This window comes from Anomalospiza imberbis, chromosome 9 (assembly GCF_031753505.1).
Source record: "Anomalospiza imberbis isolate Cuckoo-Finch-1a 21T00152 chromosome 9, ASM3175350v1, whole genome shotgun sequence".
NCBI classification, from domain to species: Eukaryota; Metazoa; Chordata; class Aves; order Passeriformes; family Viduidae; genus Anomalospiza; species Anomalospiza imberbis.
Genome location: NC_089689.1, coordinates 24,621,974 through 24,644,512, shown reverse-complemented (window position 1 = coordinate 24,644,512; position 22,539 = coordinate 24,621,974). Strand labels below are relative to the sequence as shown.

General features: G+C 37.0%; 1 protein-coding gene across 11 annotated transcripts in view; it reads left to right on the top strand.

The window, feature by feature from the left end:
* LOC137478706 (cytosolic carboxypeptidase 6-like) overlaps positions 1 to 22,539 on the top strand; it is an 886,432-nt gene that overhangs the window by 198,405 nt on the left and 665,488 nt on the right. For all 11 annotated transcript variants that reach the window (XM_068198695.1, XM_068198694.1, XM_068198699.1 and 8 more), the window contains one exon: positions 21,734 to 21,828. In XM_068198695.1, coding sequence (XP_068054796.1) covers positions 21,734 to 21,828 — 95 coding nt within the window. The remainder of the gene's footprint in view (positions 1 to 21,733; positions 21,829 to 22,539) is intronic.

The following is a 22,539-nucleotide window of genomic DNA, read 5'->3' as shown; positions in this document are numbered from 1 at the left end:
GGTTTTTCCAGGGGATATGGCAGAGGGGACATGGAGGGCTTTCAGTGTTGGGAGTATCAGTATATTTGAAATGACTGCGAGATGTGTGGGGATACTGAAGAATAAACAATGTTAACTCCTTTCCAGCTGGGGAAAAAAATAATTAAAAGCTCGGTTGAAAAGGTATATTCTTCTACATGACTCCTGAGATTTCAAAACTACAATATCAAATTTTTAAAATAGTTTTTCAGCCCCATATGTCTATTTGATTACTTTGGAGAAGAAAGTGAAAGTGTCTCAGAAATATCAGGTCATATGAAAGGTAGGGTGTGACCAAACATTGTGAACTTTGAGAGTGCAGCTGCTGCTGTTCACTTACAGAGGCACTAGACTGGCTGAAGACTAAATATGAATAACTATGAAAAATATGAATAAATATTTGATTTTAGTTATTTCCCCTATTAGGCATAATATAAAAATATAATTTTTACTTGCAGGCATATAACAGGAGTCCTGGTAATTTCTTCTTGAAATATTACTGATACCTCAGTTGATCAGCCTTTAAAACATGAAAACGGTGAGACGTGGCCATGAGATAAATATCTTTATATCCTGTAGGAGTTAAGGTCTTAAAAATGTTCTATCTACAAAATTTTTTAGTTGACTATTCAGTGAAGATTGCTCAATTTTAATATTATAATTCTGTGAGAATAAAAAGATGGTCATGACTCAGAGTTGGTTGAATGTTACTTAGGTTTCTCTCACAGTACTTCAAAACTTTTTCCGTCTCTGATGCTCTCTGAAATCTGATTATTCCTCAGCTTTGAAATGATTCCTTGGTTAATGGATAGGTTACACCATTACATTTTCCACAAGTTCTGTCAAAAATGCAACTCACCTGAAAAGAAATCATGGCAGAACTGAAAGGGAGGAAAAGGATATATTCAGTAAAATGTATTTCATTTCTGAGAATTAACATTTCTAAGAATTAACAAACAATTACCTGTCAGAGCTTTCTTGTGCAAGGCAGAAGCCTTCTGAGAACTACCGAGGCCTATAGATCTCCATGCATACTTCTGGAGTCTTCAGCTAAGAAATGGCCAATGTTGAAATACTTTTCTTCTCCATTACCCAAATTTTGCAGAATTTTTATCTGTTTTCATTTTCAAATACATCAAGGGAAAAGACAGTTCACTGAGGAATGTACAAAAAGGGTTTTATGGGTTTATTAAAGAGAAGATGGTTGTGAGAATAAAAAAAATTCTTGTAAATCTGATCTAAGTAACAAATTCAAGCTTCAAGAAACTAAATTTGACACCTGATAACAGTAGAATTGCACATCTTAGATAAAAACATGATGTGCTAAGTAAAATGCTGTGTACCTGAATTATGTATTACAAAGTTTTCTTCTTGTGTCTGCCCCAAGGTGCCATCCAAGAGGGTGAGGGTGACCTCTCCCTGCATAGAAACCTCACCAGTTCTGTGCAGCCCAAACTGGGACCTCCCTCTGTGGCATTGCTCTCCACAAACTGGGATTCCATCTGGTCTCATTATTTCAGTTGTCACTCCTTGCTTGTTTTTATGAGCATGAGTCAACATGACCCAAGCCATGCCCTTGTGAAAAATGGTGCCAGAGAGCCCCATGTGGAGTCCTGTAGGAGAGCAACTCAGCTTCCACAGTGCTATAGATTATTTTGGTGTGCTAAGAGTTATTTAACATAGAAAATGTTCTCTTTCTGATAAAAAAAAAAAAAAAAAAAAAAAGAATTTGGAGAGGGGTGGAGAATGACAGAGAAAATATGACCTTTTCCAAAGGCACCCACTCTCATCTTGCAAATTAGAGAATACAATAAGTGTATTGAAATGATTTCTGGTTCATAAACTTGGGAGGGAGAAGCATTTTAATTTCTATTTAATACATGGGGTATATATGTTACACAGAATATAATCAAGGAAAATTGGTAGATGTGAACCTTTTGCCTGCCTGGAGCATAATAATGGGTTAGAAGGAAAATACGCTGTACTTGAAATTTTGGGGAAATGGATATTAATTTGGCTTTAGTTTCATATGGTTTCCTTGAAAGACTGTTCATACAGTGCTTTGTGCATAAATATCTGTGGTAAGCACATTCGACATCTACAACAAATGTCTTGTGGAGTGGTAAGGGGTTTGCGTTTCTTTTTGGAAATTCCTTTCAAACTCATTCTTGCTGCAGATATTAATTATCAGTATTTAATAGAATACATGCATGAAGAATATACTTCTTTTACTCTCTCATTCCCTCTTAGTTTTTTATATAATATGGGCAGGTATCCACACATAATTTTTTCACACCACTACCAATAAAAGTTCTGCATTCTTACAAGCTGGAAGATAGCAATAATAGAATCATGTTATAAAATTACATAAAAGGGTTCATGCCACATCTATTTATACACATATGTGGATACTCTTGGTGTAAAAAAAAATAAATGAATGCACTGAAGGTAAAGTAATATTTAATTTAATATGGTTCCAAGTTTTCTGTTGAGAAGGTGATTCTCTTGATAGTGAGATTTAAACTCTTATCTCTGCTATATGGCTTTGGACATTGCCTTCTGTTTGGCAGCAAATGAGAAATTTCAGAGTAAACAGCTACAAGCAAGAAAATATTGTAGACAAACTCAGTTGCTACTGCAGTTCTTCTGTGTAAAAGCTTCTGAGATATGATTAAAGTTGAAATCTAAATGGAGATAAAACAAATAGGCCTAAGCTAAGTCCAAAAGGTAAAGCAGAAGAGGTTTATTTATTTTTAGGTAATGAGATTACAGTTTAAATTGCATTTCATCTCATTAAGGGACTGTTAACGTCTGTTACCTCTTTCTCTGACATTAAGTTACCATATACCACTGATTCCAGCTAATGACTTTTTGAGGGAGACATTTAGGACATTTCCTAGGAGAGGTTATATCCATTTTTCTACTCCAGGAAAAGATTGAAATTTTTTTTAAACATACCAGCGAGTTAATTTATCTGATTAAGGATTAATTGTGATAATACAGTCCCACAGATTAGGTACCTTCAATGTAAAATTTGTCTTCATATATTACAGATTTCTAGATTAAAGATCCTGATAGTCTTTGACCTGGTAGTGACCCCATGTTTGAAAGTATTTTTTTTGAGTAAGGTGGGGACAATTCTATTCATGATCAGGTTCTGAAACTTCAGTTTGGGCTAATTTGATTTTTGTTTCAGTCAATTTTTTTTTTCTGTAAAATTAATATAACTTCTGGTTCCCCAGAATAGTGATCAAATCCCTGTATGCAAGTGTTGTGCTAAAAAGCACATTCTGCTCACAGGTCAAAGCTGCTTGCATTTTTAAAACCTAGGAGAAGTCAATTTTTATATATTGAAGTTCAGAAAAATTAAACTGACCTTCTGATATTTTTTCTGGGAGTGAACCATGCAGTTTAAACACATATTAATGCCTTTGAAAGTGCTATGGCAGAATTTTGTCACAACAGACCAAAGCATGAAGGTAATTTACTGTTAATACTAGCTGAAACCATCCCTGGTTTCCTGGTGAGTACTTCTGTACAGTGAACATAAAGATACATAACAAATTATAGGACCTTCAATATAGTCTGGTGAATCCAGGGGTGGTATCATAATGTTATGCAAAGGCTCTGAGATGAATATTGCCATTATTCCTCAGATTTTGTTTTTCTCAGTAGCAGAGTTTCTATTTTTCTGTAGTCTGTATATTTTCGTTTGGATTTGCTCATTGAGAATTATCCCATAATAAAATGGTTATCCATTGGTGAAGCTGAGGGAAGGGAGAGAATGCTGAGACAATAGCAAATTATTTCATAACCCCATCAAACCAGTATTAAATATCTGTGAGTGCAACACTTGCTACTTGAAAGAAACAGAACACAACTACTCAACATAAAAAGTGAATTTGAAATAAAAAGAGGTAAAGGAGAAAATCTCTATGTGAATATTACCCCATTTGTATGCATCCACTTTCATATTTTGTAAATTCCAAACCACAAAAATATTTCCTGCCTCATAATAGGAACTTATGAGGGACAAACTTTTATTTCTACTTCCCATGTATTTCATATGATGAAAGAGATCAATAGAAGCCTTTGGCCTGGCTGGGGCATATTTAGGGAAAATCTTTCTGCGTTATTTAAGATTTTTGGAAAGTGTTCTGGTTTTATTTGAACCTGATGTTCAAGGCAATGATGATGATATCTGATAATGGTTTCCTTGGGGGTGCTGAATCTGTTTTTTGGGATTGTCCATGCTCTGAGATGGAGCAGGCTCTGTTTCACTGTGTGTGTGCAGCCCTGTGTGGTGAGCTGAGCAGATCTGATGTGTAATTGAAAGGAACAGTTTTGTGACTGAGAGTAATGGAGATTAATTAATGTATTGTTATTGCTAGAGAGCTGCTTGTGAGAAATTTTGCAGTTATTTTGAATACAATAGAAGTATGGGAGACTAGATTATAATTGCCATGGATTTGAAGGATGTTCCAGTTTATTTTCTCTCACTGTTGCATTTTTCCTCCCAAAATTGTTCATTTTCCGAGCCGGATGTTTCTTTCTGTATTTAGTTTTAGTACACGGTTTAAATTTTTGACATCAAATTCTGTCAATAATTTTTCAGTAATTTTCCCCCTATATATGCCAGGACTGCAATGTCTGGCCAAACAGGATTTGTTCAAGCAAGGATTTCAACCTGGACAAATAATGCAGCTTTAGCATATTTCCCAACAAAATCCTATTATCCTTAAATTATTCTCTTTATTCAGCTTTGATTGTGTTACAAACACTACACAGTTTAAAACACTAGTATAGTAGTAATGATGCCCTAGATTTAATATTAGTATTAGAATTTTTCAGTGATTAGTTCAATTTTTAATTGAAAATATTAAGAGAAAAAAACAGCAGAGGTTTTTATTTTGAACAAATTCCATGTAAAGGATGACTGCAGCAATAGCAGCAAAAGGCAGGAAGCTATATCATTGCTAATCAATCTAGAGAGCTCTGTCTCTTACAGATGTCAATACAAAGTTAAGTGCTAAAATAATTGTAGTGTAGGCTTTCTCATAATTACTGTTGTTCATTTGGTGTGTTGCGCAAAAAAAAAGAGAAAAGAGGAATTTGCTTTGCAGTCAGCAGCCTCAAATCTCTAAGGAGAAAGAAAAAGATAGCAGAAGGCTGATAGTCATCCATCATTCCTGACAATTTCACAGCCTAGAATAACTTGACAGAGACCCAGAACAAAATGTTGTTGAGAATTGAATGCTGCTAAGCTGAGTGAATTGACTTTCTGATGTCAAAGCAGGACCTGCTTGAAGTGGCTGATGATTTTCCTTTTCTGACTTCAGAAACACTGACACTTAAAATGCCTGGTGGTACAAATGGGCAGATTTGGAACCTGAGGAACTGTTTTAAAACTTTCTATGTCCTCTTAAAGAATTTATAAGGTGATTCTGGTCAGCAAGTGTGTGGGTGAGTAGCACACCTACTGTTAAAGAGTATTTGATCATTACATTCCTCAGAAAGCAAGAATAAGGAGTCAGGATTTTTCCCAATTGTCTTGAAACATAAGATTTTTCAAGACCTGGCTCATTTAATCTAAATTTGTCTTTGGTGCAGTGCCAGCATCTCTTTTACAAGCCTTGGGAAGGTAGACTTAGTTTGTCTCTGTGCAGAACATGGGGTTAAATTTGAATCCACATATATATTTCTTATTTTTAAGTTTAAAAAAATCTTGTAATTTATTTAGAATAGGTGCAAAATTCTTCATGATAACATTAAAATTATGTAAGTTGTTACACAGTCTTTATTTAAATATTATTGATATATGAAAGAGATAATTTTTGCAGCTATTTATTTAGAAAAAAACATGATATTGGAAATATTCCTAAATTATTATAATTAGGCATTTATTTACCAATAAATATTGCCAGTTTTATCTACTATTCAAAGATTAACCTTCTAAATTGCTTACAGCCATTAAATTGTATGAAGAACACAAACTGCAGGGTTTAAATGGAAAGAGCTCTTGTGTTGTAAAAGACATATTATATCTTAGAAGTGCAAAAGAAATAGAATGTAAATAGGACGTGTGGGCTAAGCATGCCATCCCTGATCAATAATGCAAAAGGTTTAGCAGGTTTATTTGTAAACCTTCCAGCACACATTTAGTCAGAATGGGGCCTTGTACAGTACACACAGGTATTTAAAGGTTAGGAACAAGGAATTTCATTAGTCTGGCAAATCCTCTGCTGTCATTCCCCAATCTCTTTGAATTATTTCCAAATGTATTCTCACTTTTTATAATTTTATTTTTTTTTACTAATGGCTGTGTTACTACTACAGAGCTTTATTGCTAATTTAACTCCACCACAAATTGGCAAAAGGAGCAAAGATTTTCAGAGTGCCTTGATTCCCAGTAATGATATTATAGCAACAATCTTTATGTTAATGCAGTTATAGCTGATATAAAAAGGTTACAGTATCAAGCCTGCTAGTCTACAACATTTTATCTGTGTTTCCAGTTTGCTTAAAAAAAAGGTAAAGCATAATGTCTAGTAGACTGAGGCGTAGATCTGGTATTTTACAGCACCCACTGCAACCTGAAAGCAGCACTGAGGGACATAAACCTGAAAATCGGTTGAAAAAACCACTTTTACTGCATCTTTGTGCTGAAATAAAAAACCAAACAAACATCCCCCACAGCTTTTGTAGCAGAGCATGGTGCTTTCCATCTCCTTCCTCTCTGCCTTCCCTTTCCATCATCACAATGAAAAAAAAAAAAGTTAAGCTTTGCTAAGATTTAAAGAATAACATATTAATAGAGGAAAAAGCCAGGTATTCTCCCATTTGAAATGTACAATTGTTTTCTGCATTTACCTAAAATATACACTATCCAGGAAGAGGTTTCTAGGGATAAAATAACTCTCATTGTCACATAGTCCTCAAAAGTTTTTTCTTCAAATGATATAAAATATTTTGCCTCTCATTTATTCTGCTCTTTTTCAAAAATTCAGATATGAGAGCTTTGTTGAAGACAGTGTTCCGTGGAGCTCTTGTATCCTTTTTCTGACAGCTATGTTGTGACTGGGTAGTTATGTACATTTCTGTGGTGTAGAAACATGCAGAGATCTTTTTTTTTACAGGGACTAAATGTTCAAAAGAATGGAGAGATTTGAATTTTTATATGAATGTCAAAAGAAGAATATTTGTGGTTTTAAAAATTCATTGTTTTCGTGTACTATTTAGTTTTAGGTTGTAAAACAGAAGTTTGTTTGCAGATTGCAGAGTTTCTACAAATGCTTTTCAATTGATCTGAGGTTGTCATCTGTCTGACAAAGACATTTTGTTTGAGATATTCATCATTTTGTGACGTTTGTGTTTTGTTTACATTGCTTCAGTAATTCACTTCTGGGACTAAAACTTGCTTTTGAGGTTTAGGCACACTGCAGGATGCCAAAAAAGCATCAGATTCTTCTGTATTTGAAAGCTTTTGGGCCATCAAGAGATCAAAAGCTGCCAGAATCAAACCTGAGATCTGCCATTATAAATAAGGCACTGACAATTCTTATTGTGAGAGGTCCTCCCAGGGGTAAAAGAAGCAAAGAGAAATGAATTGCCCTGACTTTTTCCTAAGAAAAATCTGGTTATGCAATGGTATTTTTCTTTGGGAAACTTATGTGTATATTAGAAAATGGAGTCTGCCATGTTCTGGTGCTGAAATAACTATTTTAGCTCCATTAAAAATCTATTAAGATTAAAATAAACCTTAAAATCCTTTTGTGGTCAGCAATACCAAATTCTGGGGACCAGAGCTGTCCTGGTTTCAAACTATAATTTACTCTGCTAACCTTGTATTTATATACAGAAATTTATAAGATGGAAAGAAAACATTTTTATAAACATCAAAACAGATCTTTTCAATTTACCAGACCATTTCTCTGGTTTACATTTCATGCATATATGAAGGATCATAATTCTTTACCGATTCTATTCTATAACACAGGTCTTAGCAGAAGTAACTAACTACAGTAATCCAACATATTTACCAGGGGTTGTGTTTGTAATGAAAATCTTTCTTTTCCCAGCTGTGTTTTAGCAAATTTTTTTAATAATAAACATGCTGTTAATGTGATTAAACCCTTGAAGATATTTACAAGAGATTTCATATACTTTTATAGCTGAATGTCTTTCCATTCTTCTGTTTGTTTGCTGTTGGTAAGGACATAATGCAGAACTGCTATAGTTCTCACATTGAAACTCAGCAATAAGAACATCCAAGCAAACATCTAGAACAATGTTATTTCAAAGCGATCTATAAGAATTGTTCAATAAAGAAAATGTTCCTTATATGTATAATTCAGCCTTATCTTTATTGATTTGTTAATATTTTTAATAGGTTTTAGAATTGTCAGTGTTCTAGTAAAATATCCTATAATCTGGTTTATTGTTAGGGTAATAGAGTTACAAACTTGGACAAAATTTTAATCTATCCTGCAAGGCAGTTGTTGTTTTTTTTTTTCTTTTCCCTTTTTTTCCCTATTGGCACACTTTTAAAAGTCAATTCCTTGAGGAAGAAAAGGCTCAAAGCATGTGCTGTGAGGCACAATATGAGAAGAGGAATTGTTCTTCCCAAAAGAGGGAACATGACTCAATTTTTGAGCAAACTCATTTTTGGAAGACAGGCATTTTTAAACATGGACAAATCTTCATGGTCATATTTTTATGTCAGCATTCCATAGGAGCTGGCATAGTACAGAAAAATAAACAGCACAGTTAGAACTGCCTTCAGACACAGGGAAAGCACAAGGGCTTGAAGGGAGAGAAGTAAAAAGCACAAGGGAGTGAAGTAAAAATTTCCCCTTTTTTATGTCTCTGTTCTTCTTTCTTAACAGGGCTCTGGTTCATAACGAGCTGTAACCTTTCCTTCAGCAAGCAGTACAAAACACTTGTATATTTACAGAATGAGCTCCAGGAGGGGATTTAGCAGCTTTTTCCTTCCCAAACCACAGACTCTTACAATAACAACTTCTGTTTGCTTTTCTCTGCTTTTCCTATTTTCTTTTTACCCCTCTTAGACTTGATAAGTCAGTCTTTCCACAGTCTGAGTTGCAGTGATTATTTCTGAAGCTTCTCTTTTTTTTTCTTGTACAATTTTTTACTTGTATATAACTTTTTCACGTATGCTTTATTTTTTTTTTAATTATAATTTTTTAGTGGTAAGCTTTTTATGTGGTGATGTGGGACTGCATTCTGCAAGTTTATTTGTACAGGAGTCACAGACATAAATAGAGGATATTTGAAATGTTGATGTGAGAGGTCTGTTTATCTCCAGACTCTGATGTGAGGCTGTGCTGTGACAGGTTACCAGTGCAGTGCTGCCATTGTCACAGGGAGGGAAGGGAGGGAGGGAAGGAAGGAAGGGAAGGAAGGGAAGGAAGGGAAGGAAGGGAAGGAAAGGAAGGAAAGGAAGGAAAGGAAGGAAAGGAAGGAAAGGAAGGAAAGGAAGGAAGGGAAGGAAGGGAAGGAAGGGAAGGAAGGGAAGGAAGGAAGGGAAGGAAGGAAGGGAAGGAAGGAAGGGAAGGAAGGGAAGGAAGGGAAGGAAGGGAAGGAAGGGAAGGAAGGGAAGGAAGGGAAGGAAGGAAAGGAAAGGAAAGGAAGGAAAGGAAAGGAAGGAAAGGAAAGGAAGGAAAGGAAAGGAAGGAAAGGAAAGGAAGGAAAGGAAGGAAAGGAAGGAAGGAAGGAAGGAAGGAAGGAAGGAAGGAAGGAAGGAAGGAAGGAAGGAAGGAAGGAAGGAAGGAAGGAAGGAAGGAAGGAAGGAAGGAAGGAAGGAAGGAAGGAAGGAAGGAAGGAAGGAAGGAAGGAAGGAAGGAAGGAAGGAAGGAAGAAAAGGAGGAAAGAAAGAAGGAAGGAAAGAAGGAAAGAAGGAAAGAAGGAAAGAAAGAAGGAAAGAAGGAAGGAAGGGTGTCAAAGTTTGCAGCCAGTGCTGCCATGGAGTGTGGATGACTCAGCTCTCCCACCCTGGGGATCTCAGCCGAGGAAATCCCCAATGATCCAGAACTAGGGCAGTGCTAAGCCATGGATTTCACCCTCTGGAGACACCCAGTGTGCTGCTCTTGCAGCTGACATCCCAAATCTGAATCAACATTTTTTATTTCTCACAGTCACGTTTGGAGCTTCAGTCTTTATTCCTAGCATAACTAAAATTCCTGTTGAATCCAGTGTCAAGCACATAAGGACCACAGAAAAGCATTCTCCCATGCAATGGGAATTTGTGCTTTGGTGACAGAACACTGTTTCAATTTTGTGGGAAACTCCTCAATATTTTTAAGGTCATATTAGCATTTTTGTTTATTGAAAATCTTCTGCTACATGCACTTTTTTTGTTTGTATTTTCCTGCCTCCCTAGTGATAAGTGGGTTCCTTCCCCTCCCCAGGCTTGGCCACCAAAATAGTGTTTGCAGAGTTTTGCCTCTGTGATACTCGGTTATAGGCTGGCTGTCAGAGCAGTGTTCATGAGGTGATGTAACTATAGATATAAGTGAAATCAAGGGAAAACTTATCAAATGCATTGCAGTAAAAATAAATGTAAACTGCATTAGTGTTCTGGAAAGCTCAGGGCTTAAATGATACTCTGGGAAATGAGAGATGATCAGCTGTGATTACTTTGTAAGGGAACTGAGGAATGTCTTGGATCTTTGATTACAAATTTTTTTGCTAATAATTTGTATCTTCTGCTGTTACAATTTTAAAATTCTAGGAAATTTGAAAGGAATTATATTTACATATGGTTTCCAAAAAAACTTGAGTCTTTTCCAAAATGAAAAAATTGAACAACATAAAGTGTGAAAGATCTTTTTGCAGCATTACAGTTAATATTGAGATGTTGTATTAAAATACTGAGTTATGAGAAGCAATGCTATCAATTTTCACATTTCCCCAGAAGGGTTTTCAGTAACTTTGAATATTCCATCAACCTGGCATATTAAAGAGTGCAGAAGTTACCTGTAAAAATGCACAGAGCATTCATAGTAGCCTCATAGCAGCCTGCTGTTACTGTTGCTTTGCAGAAGAATAAGCAACCATTTAACGATGATGTTTTCTCTACCAGGAGGGCACTTCACAGCAGGTTTCTACTCTACCTTTTGGAATGGATCTGAAGGAAAATCAAATCTGTATCATATTGAAAGAGGCTTTGGCTGTGCATTATACAATTTTTTTTTTAGAAAAATGCCATATTTACATCTTTTTGGAGCCTTGTTTTTGATGGAAAATTACCAGAATTTGTGCTGAGACTTGCTTAGTATCTGAGCAATATTTCTTATAACTCAATATAATATGAGGGTTTCAACAAAGGGCCAAATACTCAGTACTTCAAAGCCAATAAAGATGAGCGATCCATTTCCAAATTCCTTTTATTTATACAGCAGATTTATTTACATAAACTAACAAAACAATATTACACTTAAAGTTGATCTGTAACAGTAATAAAAATGTTGCTGCATCCCAAAGCTGCAGAAACGTCACTTCCAATCTACAGTGATCACTTACTAAGGACAAATGGTGCCTATGGGATTTTTGGCAAACCCAGCATCTTTCTCCCATAATTCTAGGCTGTCTTAAATCCTGAATCAGAAATCCACCCCTGTTCAGCAAGAAAGTTTGAATGTTTGCTTAACTTTAAGCCTCTAGGAACACTTAAAGGGGAGCTAAATATTTATGTGTTTTCTGAACACAGATTTTTATTTTTATCCATATTTTAGGCTCCGGCAGGGCAAAACGAAGTTTTACCTCTGGCATTTGAATGCAAAAGGACCTGACTGACTGGGCTGCAGTTATACTGCTCACCCCAGTAAGGATAATTTGCCATTGCTAGGCTTTTTTTTTCTCCTTTCCAGTGCCAGGGAGGAATGCCAGAGTGGAATGACACCTGTGTTACACAAATACAGCACAGGGCACCTTGCTTTAAGACACTTAACTTTCCTATTGAAATCCTCCCTGTTCCTTTGTTTAGCTGTTCTGTTCATGACACTGCCAAAACATGTTTATTCCACATGCTATGAATCACCTTTGCAAACAGACAGAGATCAGCATATGAATCTAACATTCAGCATTTCAGCTTCAGAATAAGATTTTTAAAGCTTTGAGTGCAATTCATATATCCCCTTTCTATTAGGGTTGGTTAAGGCAGTTCTGAGGTCTTATTCGAAATGTCAAATAGGTACACAAAAAATAGAAGGAATTACATCAGATTTCCTTCTACTTACCCTTGGGTTTTCCTTTGAAGAACAAAACTTTGAATAGTCTGCTAGTACATGAGTACATGACTCTTGGAGTAGAATTCTAAGCAGTGAAAATTGAAAATAAAAGAAATAGTGCTAAAGAACTGTAGAAATCATGAGCATTTTTTTTCAAATCAATACTTCAAGCTCCTGGTTGTCAATGCTAAGATTCCAATGTACACTAACACATCGATTACATCTTCATATAGAAATCAGTGAATTATGTGAATGTTGCAGTATTGCAAAAGGATTCAATTAGAAAGAGCAGAAAAAAACCCCAGTATTTTAACTCTGCTATATAGAAATAGAATGGATTATTAATTTTGCAGAGGAAAACTAGAGGGTGCATGCTATAACAATATCCCTTATTTTCATGAAATTGATAGAATATAGTTTATATTTTCCCTCAAAAACAGGTTTGTTTTTTTTTTTCATCAGCACTGCAGCTACTCCAGTAAGGATCCAATTCAAATTCTGTCTAAATATAAAGGAGCTGTACAATATGGGAGACCTTATTCTATTCCTATTCACAGCCATGCATGGAAGAACATAGATGGTTCAAAGGTTTCATTGTAATAGCTACTAAAATGTTTGAATTAAAGAAAATAAAGGGAAAACCAAGGACCTCCATGAATAACCTGGACACAGAGCCCATCTGTGCTTAGTTACTGGAGAAGTAAATAGAGAGGGTTTATGTTTGCAAGGCTATGATCATATTAACATGACCAAGACCACTGGCAGTAATAACCAGGGGCTGTACACATCAAAATGTCATTGTTTTCAAACCCATCAGAGAACACTGAGGCAAATACATTGGTGCTGGTTTTTGAGCTTTCCCATATATCCTGCCTTGCCTTCTATGTGTTATCTCCTTCTTTTCCCCCACAGAATTTTCCCACAAGCTCCAGACAAACATTAGCTTTTAACTGTAAAAAATGCCAGCTGCAAAAATACAAAGTAAACAATTGCTGGAAAAGCTTCATCCAAATCTCTCCCTTAACAGGGCTTTCTTTATCTTCCTCACAAGGACCTACACTTGAAAAGGCTTTTTCATTTTCATCTTCCAGCCTGGGTATCAGATGGATTTCTGCCTTTCTGTTTGTATGCTATTTAAATTGTGATTGTTACCTTCTGTAAATTTAGGGATTGAGCAAAGTCATGATCCATACAAATATCAGTGCCACTCTCTCATTGTTAGTGCCACTGTCACCTGCTGCCTTGCAGTATTTTGGGTGAGAGTGTTCAGCACTCCACCTGCATGCTTTAATCTCTGCATCACTTTGGTGTCCATCACCAGGGTCTAATTTGTTGGGAAGTGCATCCCTTGTTGGTAAGGGAAGCTTTGATTCTGGATCATGGGCTGATTTGCACTAGATGAGGGGCCCAGAGAAGCAGTCTGTGCAAAGTGTGCAGAATGCTCCCATATGAACTTAGTGCCATTTCATGCTCTGCTTTTCAGGACACACTTTATGGCAGTGCTCATAAAAATGGGCTTTTGGTTTTTACCATAGTTCCTATATGTGGTGACTTTTTCTGGCCCTTTCCCTTTTCCAGACTGATCTCATTGTTTTGCAACCTCCTGTGGACCCTGCACCATGAAGGGGATTTGGACTAGAAAACATTTCATTGGTAGCCTTATCTTTTTGTACCACCAAGAAGATGTTACTATAATGACTATTTAAAATCCTACAAAACCTTGTAGCATTTCTTCTCACTGGCTAAATAATTTCTATTAGGAAAAGTAAAATGTAAGTCTTTTCAGCTGCTTCCTCTTGAGGGATGTAAGATATCCGCAAATTTTGCTAACACGTTCCAGAACAGCCAGCTGTTACTATCCACCTGCAGCCATAATATTGATTGAAAAGAATATAGAACCTAAACATGGATAGCTTCTGTAATTATGCAGAATGAGTTTAATACATGATGCTACTTCAAATGTCATCTGGCAGTGGCTGCAATGTGGCATGGAATCTATTAGGAAATAATTTAGCTGGTTGAGAAAGTCTCAGAGAAAGACTAGGCACTGTTTTCTTGTATTACTGATTCCTGAAAATATTCATGGATGTGGAAAAAGGCAATGAGAAGACCAACAGGGCTCAGGCACCTTTCAGTTAGCAAATAAAAAGTTGCTCTCACATCCCTGTATCTCTGCAATTTCCCTGCAATGGAATTAGAAGTGTCTCTTTTGCCAAAGTCTGGATATATATTAAGAGATAAGAAATAATAAAAGTATTTGGTTTTTTCCCCCAAGCTGATTAAATAAAGATGCCTTTGTTATTTTTGCAAAAATTTTGACCTTTTGCTACAAAGAATGGAAAAAAAATGGCAAGAAGGTTTCAGCTTCAAACCTGTTTTAAATAACTCTGTAGCCTGGTTATATGCCCTGTCAGGACTTGTGCTATTTTCTTCTTGATGAATCAACACAATTCAATATATGTCTTATGACACATTTGCAATTCTATTGGAGATTTTGGCCCAAGGGAGCAAGGAACGGGAGTCAGTCTAATTACACAACTGCTGGCTTTCCAAATGGACATTTCTGAGTTTTCAAATGAAAGTGTCAGATTATTGATGTTCAGACGAAAAGTTAGAACAGAAAGCTGACTTATGACTGCAAGAGAACAATACTGTTATTCTGTTCATTGAAAAAGTTTCTGTTTTTTTTTTTTTTTAATGTTGAGTTGGGAAAACTTGGAACGACTCTTGCTCGCATAATTTTCAAGTCCAACAGGTCACACAGAGAAGCCAGGTTAGTAGTCAGACCACACCATGGGATTACACAGCGGGTAGCAATTCCTCTGTAAATCCTTTTGAAAGCTTTCTGCTGGAAGAGGGTCTTCTCCACAGTTTCCTCCTGCCATAGAACCTAGTGAGGTAAAAGTGAAATTCCAAATGGGGAGGGAACACTGGCTTGCACAGGTCTTACACCTCCTGTGGGTCTATGCCTCAGCATATTAGTTTGAGGGCAAAGAAAGAACTGCCAGAAAGGTCAGATAACTGGGCAAATACCTAAACTAGTAATTATTTGTAAAAGTATTTTTTGCCATTGACACACAGTTAAACCCCATTACCTGCTGGGCTGGCATCAAACCCAAGAATATCTCCCACACACAGACAAATACCACAATAAAGGCTAAACTAATTTAATAGTTAGCAAAGCATTATATCAGAGGTGTTGCTGTTTTAAGATCCTTTGGGTCTCTTTTTAATGTTGCTCTTTGCAACATCCCAGACTTCAGCATTCCTGTTTTTCAAGTAACTAAATGAAGATCTCTACCAAGGGAAAAACACTAATAATTCACAATCTGTAATACATTTGCTGCGTCACTTTCCTAAAATTTTGTTGTGTTGTAAAGACTCGACATTTTCCAGTTAACAAGACACAGGTGCAGCTGATGACAGTGGTCCCCAGCATCCTCCTCCCTCTGAAAGTGAGAATTTATATTCCCCTCCTGAGCATCAGCAGGTTTTGAAAGCTCCTTAGCTGAAGAGAAAAAGGCTAAATGCTGTCAATATTAAAAACTTTTCCATTTGAAAGGACAAGTGTTCCTACAAAGGGAAAAGAAAAGCATGGCTTATTTTAAAATGTTAGCAGTAATGAATGATTTAAATTTGAAAAGGTCAGAAAAACGCTATTTGTAAGTTCTCACTGGGGATTTTGCACAGACCTGACTGTTATATTTCTTGTTTTCTTCAGCATTGATAACAGTTGCAGGTGACACTTTTTTCCTTGCCATTTGGAAGTCCCTCCAGTGTAATTTATTTTTGTACAGCTTTGTATAAGGTGCTTTGTCAGAAAAGATCCTAAAGACCATCTGACACAAATACTGAAATGCAGCACTTTTTTTCTTGAGCAGGCAGCAATCCCGTTTTGCCACTTTCTCACATTCATAAATGGTGTCTCAAAATCTCACAAGTCATGAGTTTGGTTCATTTTTCTTTGTGGTATTTTTTTTCTCTTTCTCTCCTTCTGAAGTAGATCTGCCCTTTAATGGGATGAAAACTTATATCTTTACCTTTAAAAAAAAAAAAAAAAAACAGAAGGAAAGGATAACCAAGAATCTTGCCAAGGCAAGAACCCAACTCAAAAAAAAAGTGCAGGTTTCAGGAATTCACAAAGCACTGTAATATCTACAGGAGAGGGAAGCAAGAGCAATCAGCGTAAGTGAGGCAGAGCCCCATGGTATCCACCACCTTTGGATCTTTAATGTTCATTCAAAGCACAAAAGCTCAGACTTAATTTCAGCTGAAAGGTCTTAATAGTAATACTTAGTGCCCAGTTGTCTTATTTTGGCTGGGTAAATGAAGAAATTGTTCATGACTGACTTCAAGCAATTGGTCCCCAGGTACTTTGATAGCTCATACTGGTAGCATTCAGCATTGTCCATTGAATTGAAATTGTTATGCTATTAATATTAAGTATCTTATATAATTTTAAATGTTGAATACATGTATGTTACATCAATATTAAAAAGGCCTGACACTTCCTACTGCAAACCCTATTTTCAGTTAGTTAAAACTTCTTATACTTATAATAATTTGACACAAAATTTTCTGTGCCAGGTGTCTGCCTCAGGCAGAATTTTGTGGTGTTCTATGGTGTGTTTGTTTTTTTTTCTTCCCTTTTAATGTCAGCCAGAGCTGCACATTTATTTCTGTGAGCAGCCAGCCAGGGAAAACCGTGCAAAATAAACCTGGGAGCCTTTTTGAAGGGACCTAATGTGTCCTTATCCTGGAGGAAGGCACTGAACCTTTGTTAAAGATGTGACTTTCTTTTGGAAACCTGCTTCAGCTGGAAAAACTACTGGGAGCTGGGTGAACCCTGTGCTCCCACCAGCCTGTTGGAATATGATGCTCAATACAACCATCTACTTTCTGTGCCTTCAGCTCCAAACCAAAACCACCCTGCTGTGTGCTTGCCCCACAAATAACCAGTAGCTCCTTCCAGCTCCAGTCAGGAAAACTGCTGGCAATAAGAAAAAATGTGACCTATTTCAGCCACATTTCCTCCTTTTGTTCATGGTTCATCTTTATCTTGTTCGTGTTAAATGCACTAAGCATCCCTTAATACCTGTGTGTGCTTTTAATTCCTGAAGTAAGTCTGCAAAGGACTCCAAGGAAAACTAGACATAAATTCAATTTCTATGTAAATTTTAAGGCTAAAGGAGGTACCAAGCTTTTCCTTTGTTTTCTGTCCCAATGGTTTTATCAGCAAGATACCTTCAAATTCAAACTTACTGCCCATATTATGGAAAGAGGTCCTCCTCCTTCTTCTCTCAGTGGGCAGAACTTGCCTGCCTTGTCTCATGTTCTCCAACATCTGTCTCAGATTTGGCAGTCCAAGCACAGAGCCTGAGACTGCAGCAGTTGTCTTCCCTCATGTTGTGAAGCCACAACACATCCTGGTGCATCCCCAGGAGCGTGGTTTGACTTGGTGCTGTCCTGAGAGGCTTTTCTGCACCATGCCTCTTCCACCTACCCAGAAATTGGAGATCAGTTTGTCAAAATAATGCAATAGATTTAAGATTTTGTCCAAAATCTGAAGTGAAAGCACAGAATTATAATTTCTGGTACAGCATCAGTCTGAATATTGCTTCTTTTAGTGGTATTCATACACTCCCAAATACCCAACAAGTATTTTCATTGTAAAAATTTCTTTGTAAAAAGAAACATACTCCCAAATACCCAACAAGTATTTTCATTGTAAAAATTTTTCTCTGTATTGATTCTGTGGAGACCAGAACCATTTCTAGGGAATTTCAAGTACATTTAATCTAGTTTTACTTTCTTAACTTGACATTTCTTAAATTCTTGAATACTCATTTTGGAGTATCTCAATTATATTGCTTATAAGATGCCAACCTTGTACATCTCTATAAGTAATATAATAATTCAGAACAGTGATAATTTTCTTTCAAAAAAGTGTTTCAACATGCTCAGTTTTTTTCCAGTCCTTTTCCCCTTTACACTGCATAGCTGGTGTGTTAAAAGATACAAGTATAGACAGAAATTAGACTAAAAATTAGATTTGTTCAGCAAAAGTTTGATTGCTGTATCACAGCCTTTTATGACAGCATTCAGTTCAAAGCTGTTTGCATACCTTATTGAGCAAGCTGCATATTTTTCCAGTGTGTGTATCCAGTGTGTATCCTGTAGTCATTACATTTTTGCACACTCCACTGCCTGAGCTGCATGGACTATTTTAACCATCACCAGGAATACTTGACGGAGTTCAGCTGCTCATTTGAGTGCCTCGGTTTGTGTGCTTTATTACTTCAGTGGTGTGTGTTTATAAAGTTCTGCTCTGTGCTGTTAAATTTTTGGTTCTGCCAATCTAGCTCGGTGCCATGCTGGGGGAATTGCACGCATTGCTGAGCGCTCGGAACGCTATAATCGGCAGTGTTTTGTTAAATGAGCTGCATATTTTTGTTTTTATATACATTGCTTACCCAGTTGTGTACATTTGCCCAACTCATTATACAAAATAAGCTTGATTGGAATAAGAACATTCTCTACCAGCTGTCTGCTCTGAGTCAGTATGTAACAAAATTAGCAACTTTCCCTTTCCAACAGTGACATGATTGCATCCAAAGTTTAAGGCAATTGGTTTGGAGATCTTGTTTGTTTCATTCACTCCATGCAAACATCAAGATTAACAAACCAATTTGTTGCAACTTAATTTGTTTTCAAAAATGTGAACAGAGTTAAGTAACAGAGGAAAATCTGAGCATTCTAATAGAGGGAATGTTTCCATGTAGAGCATAGAGAATGTAGAGACCTGAATACCATTCTCTAACTTAAAGCCATCCATTATAAACGTAAGATGGAAAATAACTGGAGACCTCCCAAAGTTGATATTTCATCAGATAATCAATATCCTAAATACCTAAAATTACAAACATAACATTTTGTAAATTTAAGTGCATTCTTTTATCCAGAGTTATAAAAATAAGTTCATCTCATGACCATTAGAAAATCTCAAAATGCATGAAAACTCTTGTGCAGGGATATGTAGTTTCCCTACTGCCTTTGGTGCAAAATTGAATTACCACCTTCAAAAAAGTGATTTTCTCAATTTGCTAGTTTTTCATGTCAGTTCTAGTCAAACCTACAGGTTATTTTTAGATTTTGCTTTTACTGATTGGCAGAATTTGCAGCATAGATGTGCTCCCATTCACAAAATCTTCAGCACTACCTTACCTCAAAAAAACTTGCTTAATTTTTCTTGAGTACAGAGCCACTTAGGGCTTTGCAGTTACCTGGCTTCCTACCTTCCCCATATGAAAAGATAAATGTGCCTGATTCCTTTTTGTGTCCCACTGCTGATTCCTTTCACTTTCATCTTCTCACTCCCTGTTGCCTGAGCAGACTGCCTGGAAGGTCCAGATTTGTTTTGCAAAGTTTTACATATGAAAGCTTATTGTTTTAGTTAAAAATTGTTTGATTTTTAAACAGTGATCAATCAGTTTTTAGGTTTCTCATGGATCATTATGAAGGGTGCCAACATTACAATAGTTTGTTCTTAAAGAAAAGAATGAATATAATTTTTAGTGGTTTTTCTTCACTTCTACCTTTAAAAAACAAATGTAAAGAGATTCATAGAAATTGAATTTATCACTATATTGTGGACTGTTTAATAAAAACTATTTTAGACTTCATATTTTGTTTTCTTGGAATACATCAACACTGGGTATCAAAAGAGTACAGCAAATGAGGGATGCTGCATTTGCCATCTGAAAAGGCAGTGTACTCCATGAGATGAGCTAGATCCAATTTAGATTTTCTTAACAGAGACAGAATAAGTAATTTTGTATGAAATGACTTGAAGCAGACAGATGGTAAAGAAAAAGGTTTTGTCTCTGTTTTCTCTTGTCTTTCCCCTGCATTAATTTGCTTTTAGTATCAGTCCATTACCCCTAAAGATCTAAATTCTACTCTTCCCTTGACCTATTGAATATCATCTTCAGTTTTCCCAAACTTTTAGTTTAAACTAAGATCAGATTTAGAATATTTTCTTCTTATCTATCATGTTCAAACTGATGGCTATGTGCAATTTCTATGTAGGTATCCTGTACACTTTTTGCAAAGGAATATTCCTTTTTCCAGGGGAGAGGAAGAGAAATATTCCTATCTTTGGGGGAAAAAAAATCAGAATTTTTTTTTTTTTTTGCTGCTGCTACTGTGTGAAGGCTAAGATGGGTGAGGGATCATGTGCACCCTTGGTGAGTTTGCAGATGACACTAACTTGGATGGGAGGTTGATCTGCTGGAAGGCAGGAAGGCTCTGCAGAGGGATCTGGACAGATGGGTTGATAAGCCAAGACAAATTGTATGAAGTTCAACAAGGCCAAGTGCCAGGTCCAACCTTTGGGCCACAACAACTCCTGCAGTGCTCGGGGCTGGGGCAGAGTGGCTGGAGAACTGCCTGGGGAAAAATGCCCTTGGGGTTCTGGTCAACAGGGGCTGAACAGGAGCCAGCTGTGCCCAGGTGGGCACTGTGCCCAGTGGCACCTGGCCCGTACCAGCAATGGTGTGGCAGCAGGACCAGGGCAGTGACTGTCCATCTGCACTGGGCACTGTGAGGCCACACCTCGAGTGCTGTGTCCAGTTCTGGGCCCCTCATGACAAGAGTGACATTGAGGGGCTGGAGCGAGTCCGGGGAAGCGCAGCAGACCTGGGGCAGGCTCTGGAGCACAGGTCTAGTGAGGAGCAGCTGGGGGAGCTCAGCCTGGAGAACAGGGGGATCAGGGGGAGACCTTACAACTACCTGGAAGGAGGTTGTAGCAGGGTGGAGGTCAGTCTTTTTTCCCAGATAACAAACAATATGACAAGAGGTTTTACCAGAGGTTTTAGATTGCATATTACAAAAAAAATATGCAATGAAAGAGTTGTTAAGGATTGGAACTGTCTACTAAGGGAAGTAGTCACCTTGTCTACAGGGATGTGGATGTGGTGCTCAGGGACATGGTTTAGCCGTAGACTTGGCAGTGCTGGATTAATGGTTGGACTTGATCTTGGAAGTCTTTTCCAGTTTCAGTAATTCTATGTTTCTATCCTATGATTCTGTGAAGCAGTTAGAAAGTTTTCACAAGGAATGTTACCCCATCTCCCAGCTTTCCATCCACCTCTGTAATGTTAACTGCAGCACAATGGACTTGCTCTTTTTTCGTCTGGCTAGGATTCTTACTGAAAAATCAGTGTGCTAAATTAAAAACATATATTTCATATGTATCAATGCAGTGTGAAACAACATGGACATTTTAAATACTTGGAACAGACAGGATATCCATTATCTAAGTCTATGAAGAATTACAATAATTCATAAGGTACACATCTATTGCATATGTTATCTGTATATATTTTTATGCATCTGGTATAGACAACAGATGTAGAAACTCTTTCAGAATTTATACCTGATGTCTTTTCCTTTTCTTTCCCCTCCAGAGAGTAATTTTCAATGTTGTCAACTTCAGTAAAACAAAAAGCCTCTACAGAGATGGGATGGCTCCAATGGTGAAATCCACAAGCCGACCAAAATGGTGAGTTATTCTCTCAAAGCATTAATGAGGTCTTGTACCAAAGACTCCATGACTGTGGAGCACCTTTACCTGAGAGTATGAGAACCTTGATACAGCAGTGTTGTGAGGACAGGTTCTCTTTGGAGCAGATGTGAATGTGAATTCTGGAGGCCCCTCCTAGTGCCTTGTTTAAGTGCCATGACTGAAGGGATGTCCATTTGAGCAAACTGAGCAGTCAGGGCTTGGGGCAGATTGTTTTTCAGTGACTGTCCAGTTCTTGGGACAGTAATTGTACCATTTTTGGTCTGCATTGATCTCCAAAATAAACCCTGGAAATATTATGGAAAATGGACTGGGGTTGGTCTGGTTTTTAAGGGCTGCTTGGAATTATTCTGCCTATTTTGGGGTGGCCGGAGTTTGGTGGAGGAATGTGAGCTCTGCCACATGAGTTGACCCTGCGTGAATGAGCAGTGCCCAGTCTAAGGCAGAGGGAGGCCAACCAACCTCATCATCAGCTACAAAAAATGTACAAAATGGGAACTCATGTGCATATTAAACATGTGAATACCCATATAGATTGTACATTTTCTCAAAGCAAATGTAATGAAACATCTACTGTGAATAATAATATGTAAATCTAGTGAGTCTGAATGCATGCAAGACTCCCAAGAATTATTTGATTTGCCTTTGCCAGGAGACTTGTTTGAATATGGATAGTGAGGTTAGGCCAGA